At 43.8% G+C, this 12,873-nt stretch overlaps 1 protein-coding gene across 3 annotated transcripts in view; it reads right to left on the bottom strand.

Annotated features, from left to right (window-relative positions):
• LOC117204649 overlaps window positions 1-12,873 on the bottom strand; it is a 55,564-nt gene that overhangs the window by 12,039 nt on the left and 30,652 nt on the right. For all 3 annotated transcript variants that reach the window (XM_033442233.1, XM_033442231.1, XM_033442232.1), the window contains 2 exons: window positions 2,434-2,583; window positions 480-674 (listed from right to left, as the gene is read on the bottom strand). In XM_033442233.1, coding sequence (XP_033298124.1) covers window positions 480-674; window positions 2,434-2,583 — 345 coding nt within the window. The remainder of the gene's footprint in view (window positions 1-479; window positions 675-2,433; window positions 2,584-12,873) is intronic.

A 12,873-nucleotide genomic window follows, 5' to 3' on the forward strand; every position in this document is an offset into this window, starting at 1 on the left:
TATTCTTTCCATCGGCGACTTTAAAAAGAAAGACACGAGCCTTCGAGCAAAGTACAAACTTCCAGAATCACGAGTCCATCGCAATTTTTAATGATATCCAAAAGAAGAGATCGGAACGTTTGATCATAAACGTTTGTTTCACTTATGAGATTCACGTTCGTCAAATCGTCGAATTTTAGTCGAACGAGGGTTTCATTTTCTTGAACGAGTCGTATCCTTGTAAGAAATTACGTTCTCAAAATAATCTGCGCAATTTCATAAGAAATTACATCTTTTCCTTAGGTTCGTCACGAACTTGGCTTCTTCGATCGACTCCTAAAAGCGATGCTTAAAGTTTGCATTTCTAAAATCGAAGCCTGTGCACGACGGTCTTATCGATTTCACGAAAATGGAGGTTACGTGTTCTTTCCGCGAAAGTATTCTCTTAATATTCAGGCATCGCAAAAGTCGCAAACACGCGACACCGCAGTAACCGTTACCTTTCTTATTAGCCACCGGGCTGATAAGGAGTAGGTTAGCAAAAATGGCGCCAGTACCATGGCCGACGAGCGTAATGCTGTTCGGATCGCCACCAAAATCAGCGATGTTCTCTCGCAGCCAAAGTAGCGCCGCTATTTGATCCAGCAGCCCGAAATTGCTCGTCGTATCGTCCCTGATCCCGGGTCTCAAGAAACCTGCAACCAAGTGTTCACGACTGAACGAATAACATACAATCATTTTCCCTAATATCGGACTTACTGAACTTTATGATTTTTCCGTATATTCTTTAAAACAGAAAATGTTTCGCGCCAATCGTAGCTCATCGATCTTTTAATATCGAACGATTCACCGTAATCAATCTTGTAATTCCAACAACAAAAAAGATCTTACGTACGTTTATTTTACACAGCGAATAATTTTTATCCAGGCGAGAAAAGAAAAAAGCCAACTTTTACTCTACAAGGCCTACAGCCTGCACCAAGACATCAACTCGGGACGTAAAACTGGTTGGCACAACGTGCTATTTCTTTTTGTTCACGGGAGCCTGCTCGTTATCCATATTTTTCCCCCGTTGTTTTGCAAAAGGCTGAAGTTATCCGGACCTCTCGCGAGCCAACTGTAGCCGACTACGGACCAACGGGAAGAGGGTGAAGTTAACTAAGCGCCTTCCCAGCACTTTAACCTAATTTATGATTATGGTTTCGCGGCTGCTTCTTCGTTTTTTCCTTCCTTCTACCTTTTTTTCCCCCTTTCCTTTGCCCCTTCCACGCTTTAACTCTCATCCCACTTGTCGGATGTGGCGGCGCAGCTCGCGCCACCGACGTCCATCCATTTGCAATGCGCGCGCGGAGGTTGCGTTATCATTTTAGGGCAAAGGATAGGCGGAAGCTCCTCGTTGCGAATACCCAGCTGCAGCCGGTAAGGCCGGAAGGGGTTGGAAAAAATAGAGCAGACCACGGGAAAAACGGCGACGATCGATGGAAGTTTCGGGGGCAAAAGGGCCGCTTTTGTCTCGCTCTTTTCTAAGAGAAAAATTGTTTTTTCTCCCTTGAAAATGATCTCGAAACTTTTATACCCGCCATTCGTTCCACCTTCGCGACTTCTTGCTTCCGTGCAACGAATTCCTTATTTTTATCGAAAACAGATAGATCTTCGTCGAGCAACAAATTCGAACCATTTGTACAATAATAGATATTTAACTATTAGAAGTTACACATTGAATCGTTAGTAGCGATTTTCGTATATCGCGTAACATAAAAAGCGATATAAAAATTCGCAGTGAGTATAAAGTTCGAGTACCTCGGGTTCGAAGAGCGAGTCGGCTTTGTGTTGTTTATACGAGCGGACGGATTGCAAAAGATATCAGGAGACGATAGCGGTTGTCCCGGTGCGCGATGACGGATCGATAGACAGTCGCACGGGAAGAAGGTAGAAATAAAAAGGAATTGGTCGAAGATCAAAAAGCCGCTGGCGTAGCGAAGCACGAACGTTAATGAAGCAGAATTCCTGATTTCATGCAACGCTGCCGCTGGCGGCGCTCGGCAAGATTTCATAAATTCGTATCGAGACGATGCGATGGCGCGGGACTTTCTCGCATAGTTCTCTCAGACGTTTCATATCCAGAACGATCGAATTCGATTTCATGTGACCCACGCCTCCTATTTCCGCCCAGTATCTTCTGGTCTCATCTGCCTTTCAGATGAATCCATCGTGAAAACACAGCAACGCGGGAATACTTGACTCGTACTACTAGAAACGAATAAGTAGTATAATCGTACTACAGGAAGACCGTACCGCGGAAATATGATTCATCTAAGGTTACCTACAAGGAAGATTACAGTTTTGACATTTTCTTACATACGTGTTATATTTTCGAAGAACTGAATTCGTTAAAAGATAGTGAATTACATAGGTACATAGTCTAACTCCAAGCATTAAGTCTGCATAACTTACCTAGAATGCCTAGGCGAAAGTTGATAGTGACGAAGACGATGTTACCATAAGATGCCAATATAGTACCGTCGTAGAGGTTGCCGCTATTCCATTCAAAGCTCTCTCCGTGAATGAACACCATCACGGGATACTTCCGCAGAGTCTTCTGACCTGAAGACAAAAGGGTGTAAGGTATTAATGTCGGCGGAGGAAGATGAACGTTTGCTGTGCTCTTTTAATTAGCGTACTTATTTTACAATGTTTCATAAAGGCGTAAAATAAATCATGCGACATTATAATGCAAAATACATTTGGAAATACTTTCTGGCCAAGCATAGTAATGCATTTAGCTGGTAATTACGATGGAAAAACGATATCGTCCGTAAGCGAAATATACAAAAGCGCAACGTTAATTGACTCATCGATATTGTATAAAGCCAATGATGTACGCGAATGACGGATTAATGGAGAAATAAATTTTTATGCGTTGACCAAAGATGCAGCTACGATTGAATAACCAGGCGGATCGTATCATAAATTCATATCATAAATTAGTTCACTCGGGAACCGAATAAAGCGTAGATTGATAATTTTTTATCCACGCTCCGCGTATTCGAAGAAATCGATCGAATAATTCAGGAAATTTTCCTCAACGTCGTAATAATTTTTCTTGGATATCGAGGAAAAAAGAACAACGAAATTTAGCGAAAGGAAGAAAGAACTATGAACGCGTGGAATAAACGACGAACAAGATGATCCGTGTCGCTTATTGATAACGCTATCCCGCGTAAATTAGAATTGTTACAAGGGCGTGTCCCTACCGATTCCATGTTTTTTCATGCGAGAGTTTCCTTGATTTACATCGCTCGAAAAATTATCAGCGGAGTTTGCCTGACGATGGTAGACGCGTGAGTCGGGTCAGTTCCAAAATTTATCACATCTCACCCTCTGGTCGAGCCTGTTCGTGAACTATTCACTCTGAGTTTTCGGTATTAGGGTATCTATAAATTCTTCTCCCCCATCCTGTAGACGACGTAGTTTCCTTTTAGCGAACGATCCACAAATTAGACCAGAACGAACACTGGCTCGACCGCCCTCCCCAACCCACCTTTACGAGCGGTCGAGATTTATCGGGGAATCTGTTTTACACGATTTCAGTTTCCGTCGCGCGACCAACTTCGCGCTGACATTTGAACACCGCTCCAATCCAGCCGGAATTAAATCATACGCGTCTCCTTGAAAGCCGAAGATTAATTGTCTTTGAAAGTAAATATACTTTACTTTCGTCCCCTGTTCGCTTTACCAACACGTCGCTCGACGAACAATTATAGTACGACTGGCGAGCGAAGGTAAGTTTCCTCTGTAAACCCGCATCAACAGCAACTCTTACCGTATCCGCTCTAACCTCATCCGCTTTCCACAGATAAACGTTCTTTCGAAAGCGGGCAGAAATCGCTGCTTCCGTAATTTCCGTCGGAAGACACGGAACTTCCGTGTCACTTTTTTTTCCTTACGAAGAGAAGAAACGATGGCGATGGTTGCGCACGTGTTCAATCTTTTTTTAAGTTCGTTTACAAAGCAGGTAGGAGAAAATTGGGCTTTATTAGGTACTATCCCCGGAAGCAGATATTGGTAATCCTTTGTTCAATATATCGCGACGGTGACCGAATTTGTTACGCTAATGCGTATACCGTTGTATATCTTCCCTGGCAGCTAACCGAAACTCCCGACAGTAGCGGGAAAAAATATGGCCAGCAAACGGGCAAGAAACGGATGGAGCAAGAAAGCGGATGGGGATGATCAGCAACGAGCTGACGAGCTGTTAACGCGTTTATGGACTGTCAACAACGTATCGCGTCCTTCGAGGCCGCAAATTGAATCCGCTCAACCTGCCCCGAGGGCTGAAACGACACGTTTATACGAGATTTTTCCCCCACGACTAACTTTACGGGTCACGTCATAATTATTTGTATTGTTATACGCGTTCCAGCAGCTCGGTATTCAAGGAAACGAACTTGGAAAATTGCTGCCTTCGGTGATAAATCTTTCCGACGAAATAATAATGGACGGAAGAGTAGAATAATTATTCCCGTATTACAGGGATTTAATTTATTACTTTCATATCTCGTTTGTTCAACCTCGTTAGAAATAATTAATACGCAAGACCTAGTCTTACGTGAGTGGTATTAAAAAAATATACAAGCCCATTGTTATCTCAGAGTCAGCCCGTGTAATACAAAAACCATCGCGTTTTTGTTGCATTCTGGTTCGCGGCCTGTTCGGTGTACCGTAGTCCAATTGAATAAAATTTCAGAGGCCATCGTTTTTGCCTGGTTGTAAGCACCGACCCTGCTGGTTATTGTGTCGCAAAAGAATCCTCGTGAACGAGCACGTTATGAGTCGAAAAAATTCGGGCGTTCTATCCTCCGCGAGATTCTTTCGGCCAACTTCGTTTTCGGTGAACACGCATATACCACCCTCGTTTACGGCGCAGAATCGTCGAGCAAACGAGCAGAAGAGCGGAGAGAGAGCACGAACAATAGGAATATCGAAATTATCGCGGCGCTAGTGCGCGTTACTTCCGCAAAGAATCCATTGATTCAGCGGACTGCGCGGGGCGCAATTTCACCGAGGCCATCTCACAGGAGTAAAAAGGCGACGGAAAATAGGTCGATGCGATCATACGAAAACCACTCGTGCAATAATAAATGCCCCTATGGCTACTTCCATAAGATCGTATCGACCTATTTTTTTTTTTGTCGTCTTTGCCTTCAGATATACATGTACAATGGCGTTAAAAGAAGGCCCGTGTACGATATCGGAGCGTCCCATTTACAATCGATATTGCATCGTCCATCTAGCAAAATTATAGGCGTGAGAATGTGCAAACGAATCTTCGTAAACTAAATGACCACTATCGAAACAGGGTTGTCTTAGACGACGCATTCTTAAAGCTTCAATGCACGTGCAAAGAATCGTAGAAAATGAACGAGCCATCGGCCAGGTAGGGTGAATTCCACTCACGAATGAAACTGTGGTTAGGAAATTTCCATAAAAATTAAAAGGTGAATCGTTGGGCTGTACATGAAATTGACGTATAACGGATCACGCCTGGGGATATGTTCATCTTTGGTAGGTGGATGTGCGCGCTTGGAAATCGAACCGGTCGCTATAAATCAATTGACGCGAATCTATGTCCTAATAAAAGGAGCAACGGGGTCGATGGTGCGGCGAGTAAAAAGATATCATGTGGTGCACTTTACGCTGCGACGATATAATGCAACCTGTACTGTGTGCACCGAACATATTATTATTAAACTTGGCCAGTCAACGATAATGTTACAATATTTGCGACGACAGTGTCGGCTGATCCAACTTTTCTGATATCGAACGACCTAATGAAAATACCAAGTACCGGAGAACTAGGCGTTGCTCGATCAGCTTTACCGATTTTCTGTGAAATACGAATATTTTCTAGATCCTCTTACGATACTGAGGGTTCTTTGCTTCGAGCCAAAGTAAACAACTTTTGTAACGTTCGATACAATATCAGCAAGGGACTTTGAAACAACCGTGGCAGAGTTCATGAAACTAGAATCTGTGAACGTATTTCTTATCGAATGGCAGTGTACCGTCACTGACCATCGTTGAGTTCCTCCGTAATCGACGATCATTGCGCGTCATCGGAATAATTTACAGGTCCAATACCACTAACTGGAACAAGTCTATGGCGTTTATACATAAAACAAATCAACGTTCGATTTACGAGCGAACCCCTTTACGATATCAGCGAACTGGTTGGGGGGTGGTTTTTACCGCGACGTAATCATTTTTATCGGTCCCGCGGCCCCGTCGTTCCTGACCGGCGTCGGATAAATATTTATGGCCGTCCCGTATAGCGTTCGGGCGTCGATGCCCTCGTAACTCAACCCCCGTACGGCCGATTTCTTTTTATGGCCGCCGCCAGGCGACGAGTTACAGCTCCGTTGAATTTACGGGTGCCGCCCCGCTTTAATCCAGCCCTGTAATTGCCGACGGCCTCGAAACGCAACGAATCTCGTGTCTGGTTCGAGGTCGACGACATCTACCAACATCGCCGTTTCGTGCAGACAGAAACGATTCGAGGGTGGCTTTTGACAGACCGAAACAATATCTGGAGGGGGTGGCAAACGAGCACGCTTCGCCACCTCGTGGTCAGATCGCGAAACTTTCCTCGACGGGGGTTGCTACGCCCTCGACTAGATGTCGGTACGCATCGTATTTTCGTAGGATTCGACAGATATCCTTCTATCAATATCATCAAATTGATTTCTAGGATGAATAATGCGAGCTCGCGCCCTTCGTCTGACAACGGTATTGGAAAGCGTGAATGATATTGCTACCCCCGATTACACCTGCAAGTAGCAAGAATTTCTTCGAGGGTAGATATCGATTCTTTGAATCGGAGGAATGACTGCAGAGTGAACTCTACAGGGCACCGATAGTTATATAGCAAGTCTGGTAAATAATTGGAAACCATTTGGTTCTGAAACGACTGATGTAACTTTCAACTGGTACAGCTTATTGAAGTCTAACAAAGAAAATGCCTCTGTATAGGGGAACGTCTTAAAAAAGTATTTCGCGAATTTCTAGTTGAAAACGATCGCGGAAATTAATCTACTTATTCGTAAGGACGACGTCAAGGATACAACACAGAGTCTCCACAATAGGAGAATGGGATTTACAGAAAACCCTTGGGAGTTGTTTTCTGCATACCACACTACGAAATAAATTCCATTTGAATCGCGATAAAACGACATGGCATTCGCGATAGATATGTTTCTTCGAGTATGAAACCCTTTTTTTCTCTCGAGTAGCTTCGACAACGATGTACAAAAAGGAGGTTGAGAATTAAACGATAATGTTGAAGCATTGTTGTAACCATTTATACTGGCGTTTCGTAAATTTCTTACAAGAGGAGATCGCAAAGGGTAGCGAGAAAAAATTAACGAAAAAATTTAATATGCAAGTGTACGCAAATACCCTTTATCGTTACAAATTTATACTTAAAGGTATCCTAGGCAGGCGCGGTGCTCATTTGCATGGAAAACGGGCGATTTTGACAGGTCAAAAGACCTCGTTATAGAGGCTTGTTCAGTTAATGGATTAACTTTACGCCCAAGGGAAGACAGGGTACATGATGAGGCTGGGTTATTTTCGCGCGCGCGTTTTATTGGTCGCCTCGCTATGCGTGTATCCGTTCGGCGTGTATTGAAAAATACAAACGAGCTAATTAACTAATTAGATCGGCGGTACCCAGATGCGCCAGCGATGCGCTGAACGGTAATTGTAAAACACGGATTAACGTTAGCTCGTGGGAACGACTCGAAAAACAACATTGTCGTTTTTCCGAGATCTCGTCCTTTTTTGCACCCTTGCCGTTTCGATGTAAAACGATTCCGAGGTTTTGCGGTGGCTGGAAACTGCCGTACAAAATCGTTTAAACCTGTGTGCGGTGTACATTATTGACTCGTACTACTGGCGCGGTGTTTAAGTAGTACAAGTAAATTGTGAACGTATCTAGTACGTCACTGCATAGACCGATAAAGTTTTTTTTACAATTATCTCCGCGATACTTTAAGCTTTTTAATCACTACTCTTCAGTTGCTGTTGTTGTTGTCGATCCTCCAAAATTTCTTCGTTCATCCCTCTTATCTCTTTCACGAAGAGATCGATTCGGAGAAGGAGAATTGGTTAAGTATACGCGTTTCGAACATTCTGTTTCGATATGAATTTATAGTTGTCACGTTTTGCCAAGCAACAGCTACTTTCGCGAGCTTTCTCCGATCATTGCGTCGTTCGAAGTAGACAAAGTGCAAACTCATGTCGTCCGCTTTTTACGGCCAACCGTGCCGTGAAAATCTAGAAGAACGAAGAATATGGTCGAACAATTGCTGCAAAATGGGGTAACACAACGGGACCTGCGTTCCCAACCCCCGTATCAGTCACCCCTGTGTGGAGAAGCTCTCGCGGTTCGTTGCTTGTTACCTAAGCAAGTTCACGGACGTAACAGGGGAACGTTAATCGAGCATGAAACGGCTCAACGCTATAACTGTATCACAGTAGTGTGTGCTTGAGTAATATTATGGTTATGGGACTACAAAGTTCCACCGTGCCGCGGTACTTCTGAGTTTTAAGGGTGGTAATGTCGAGCAAAGTTAGATGCCAGTATACACACTCTGCTGTAGTCCCATTTCTACATCGGAGCATGGCGTTGTTCCATCAAATGATCATACTACTTGAAACATAGTGGGTGTTAACTACATTATTGCGTTATTGAATTTTTTATCCTCCCCTTTAGAGGAGGAAAAGAATTTGTCCCCTGCGATTCTACTATACCGTACTAAAAATATTTTCTCTACTTCTCCCACTCATTTTCTCATCTAATTCGTACACTATGGCGCGGGAGTTTGTACCGAGGTAAATTTACATTCTCATACGAAAAACAGATTCAAAAGCCCCAACAGGGGATTCGATCCGGGGACATTCTCGGCCGCAGACGAGTATGCTACCTATTGTGTCAACCTCTGGTCGGGGAAACAAATGTCTTCAGCCGCTACTTGAGCATCGTGGACGCATTGTGAAACACAAGCGAGCTGTGTTTCAATTGCAAAAGACGGTCCGGACGCGTAATAAGGTTACGTTCTCCACGGTCCAGAAGGCGAGCAACGTCAGAGGTAAAAAGAATTCTCTCTAAGATGCGGTCCTTTTTTTTCTTCTTCTTCTTCTTCTTCCACTGTACCCTTCTACTGCGCCGTAGAGAGGGATGCTACAGACGGCTCTGTACGAACGCAACCGTCGTATTACATTCGTCGTCCGCATTTTCATCTCAAAGAATTATGACTCCTTTGAAGGTTTCTCGACCATTCACTTTGGAGCCTCTGGAAATCCGTCGTTATTCGACTTCGCATACGAGTCGACCGGATGCTGTGCATCTTTTATACAGATCCGTATGCACCTTCGAGTAACTACCGATTCCATGGGAGCCCGTGCCTTGCCACGCCAGAAACAGACGTTTCCCCGTTTCGAGTGCATATGCCCTGGTTGACCCACGTATTCGCTTCGTCGTGAAAATATATTGCGCGAGACGGCATGCGACTAGAGAGTTTCAGCGCTTTTCCTCGCTTTGGCGCGAAAGGAGATGAAATCGGCCGTGATTTCGTATACATTCGATTGACAGAAACTCGTATTGAAAATTGTGGAAATTTAGAAGGGATATTCGATATCACGATGATTAAATAGAAACAAGAGGCAAGGTACAAATAACTGGCTATCTCCGTTGGTGTTTAGCAAATTCTACGGCTTCTAGGTTAGACGTAAAGGCCACTGTTGTAAATCGATTCGCATTGAAGATCTCAGCAAAGTCGAGAAAGAAGGAAGCGGAGAATTGACGCAACCGTCTAGTACTTTCCTCTCCTTTCTTTCCTATCTTCGAACCGAACGGCAAGAAAACAGAACCGTGAGAGATCCGAATGTTCGATACGAACGTTGCGGTGTAGATACATGGTCCGGCAAAGCCTTCCATTATCCTGGTCGACGCCATTCAATCCATGGTACACGTATCCCGATGTATTTCGCGGAGCGTCTCGGCTAGATAAAGCGACGCGTCGCTCCTCCAGCGTCGCTCGGCTGTCCATAAACAGATCCGTTTATCAGTTTCCTGGTGATAAACTCACCAGGCAGACGAGAAGATCCGTCACCATCTAAACATTTACTTTGGAGTCCCTCTTTTAAGACGGAAAACCAAGAAAGGAGAAAACAACATACCGGAATCTCGGAAGAGTGGGGCTTAAGCAGAGGATCCGAAAGTTCGTAGTTCAAAGGTTTCTTAGGGGTGGTTTTCGGATTATCCTGGAAAGTTTCAAGTCCAGGCGTTAGGATTTATCCTCGAAATATCGCGCGCTTCTTTCTGGTACGGTTGCTACAGCTATTATAGAGAACTAAAGGTGCGAAGATGACAGGATGCTAGGCAATAATGCTCGAAATGTCAGTTTCAACTCTCCCTTCGCCCCTGTCACACCTGGCGACGTCTCCACTTTGAAAAACTGCGACAAAGTGGAGGTGATCCGTGCGCGGTGCTTCATCCCTTTCGTCTCCTCGTTTCGGTGCAATCCTCCATTTTCAGGTTGCAGAGTTATTGTTTTCAAGCGTCTCGACGTCAACGTCACAGGCGAAAAGTAACAAGCAAACAAGGCCGCCTCTTTCTTTTTTCGCGGATCTGAGAGAGAGAGAGAGAGAGAGAGGAACAGAGGGGGAGAAAATAAGAGAGAGAGAGAGAGAGAGAAACGAATCTAAACGCGCGAGCGCCACAGATGCAAAAAGACACTGACGTTTCCCTAACGATGCGGACGATTAACGTTTATTCGACGAATAATGAGAATTGCATGCATAATGAAGCGACGCACGAAAGAAGTTGACGGTCCATTGCTCGTTTTTCTATCGATATTCCGGAACAATGCGAAGGAATGGAGGCTAGGAATAGTCTGCCGCCCAACGATGAAGACCTTTTTATACCATTTATTTGTCGATTTCAAATGTTCCTTATCCTTTGACCTAAACGTCGAACTATTCTGAGAGAATTCGAAAATTTATTTTCGCCCTATCGTCGAATGGCGTTTCCGATGAAATATTTTCAATATCCATCGACCAGTCTTCGAGAATTCTCACCATCGTCCTTGGACACGAATGATTCACTTTGACATTTGGCGAGCTTTTCCTTCCATTCGTCAGATTTATCGGCTGCAGAACAGGCATTAATTTTATTTACAATGTGGCTCCGACTACATCGATAAACAATAAATTTAATACTACAAACTACATATCACTTAGAAACTAAATATCGCTTTCCTTACTGGATTTCAACGAATTTCACGTACATGGAAGTAAACGATTTCACGGAAAGAAGTTCCGCTCACTGTCCGTTTTTTGCACCGCGCGTTTCCCAGCCTGAGAGAAATAAAAGGCTATTGTAACATAGTTGTGAAAAATTTGTACGAATGTACGCACACTTCAACCGTTGGATTTATATACCTTTGGAACTTTAAATATTTAGAGGAGCATGGTACATGTTCGACGAAATTTTTCCGAATATCGTGGTTTCTCGGTCGAGGAAGTAGTCCGAGCTGTTGAACAACATTTTTGCTCTAACGGAAATTTTATTATACCGAGTTCTCTTTGCGTACTGAGAAAATACGCGGTAGAATTCCAGTTTTTACTTCGGTTTCTCCATAACCAATTAAATGCCGAATGCGTACAAATTCACAACCTGTTGTAAAGAAAAAGTCCCGATGAAATATATCTTTTCGATAAGTATTACGAAATGTAAACTGATAATACTACTAATTGTAGAAACACCTACCACGTGTTAGTTGATTTAAATTTCGATATAACACTTTTGTTTTTTACCCAATTCATCCCAATCACGCAACGGTCAATTTACCGTCACGTTAAGGAACATAGATGCAATTTCTAATTCAATTCAATTACATCTTCTGGATTACAAAAGATTATCTAAAGCTACTTGTTGATCCAAGAACTCCGTACCGAATACCTGAGAAGGGAACGGACTATAGACAAGCTACGAGACAAAAGCTTTTGATCTAATCCTCTATCAATCTTCATAGTTGACGACTTGAATTTTGTAAGGCTACCGTGCCTGATTACTTAAAAAGGGTATCAAATTTACATGGGCTAGAGAAGTATGTTATTAGATAACGTCATTTCCTAGCAATTTTCTCAGCGACGGTCGTTAGCTTTCCTTTTAATTAAGTTTGTAGCACAATCGGAACCATAGCGAGGACCGAACAGACTCGGTAATCGTTGATCGAGGCTGAACTCCAGCACGTTCTAACCCCTTACACCCGCTAGAATGTCAGTGAAATGGCAACGATGCTGGCAAACCTAATAATGAGCGGTATTATTAAGCGCAATAACGTTTTTAGATTGCCCGTTTAAATGCATGAAGCGAGCAACTCGCACGCGCATCCAAGTTATCCGATATTACGGCAGCGGAAGGTATTGCCCTGTGTCGGGATAGATATATTTACGCGTACGCGAGCGACCAAGCAGCAGTACGATAACCGGACTGTCCTTTCTAAAGCGGAGCTTAAAAGCTTTTCCACCGCGTACGCCGGAAAAAGCTCCCACAGTCGTAAACGCTACGAGGTGACCACGACTTTCGGCGAATACTGATGCTACCGCTTTCCTGCAGAAATTCTTGCCAGCTTCGTGCCAGCCCGAATCCTATGTCCGACGCCATGCGTCGCGACTCTCCTCGACGTTGGAATTTCTTCGCGACTGGACCACGAATTCCCCTTACTTGAAATCGATGTCACATGGGACTTGGTTTTCAGGGTGTGGTTTTCTAAATACAGAGGGATGTTGTTCGATGTTGAAGCGCTGAGAGATTTACATCGACACGAG

The sequence above is a fragment of the Bombus bifarius genome, unplaced genomic scaffold, assembly GCF_011952205.1.
Source record: "Bombus bifarius isolate JDL3187 unplaced genomic scaffold, Bbif_JDL3187 scf7180000007979, whole genome shotgun sequence".
Classification (NCBI taxonomy): domain Eukaryota; kingdom Metazoa; phylum Arthropoda; class Insecta; order Hymenoptera; family Apidae; genus Bombus; species Bombus bifarius.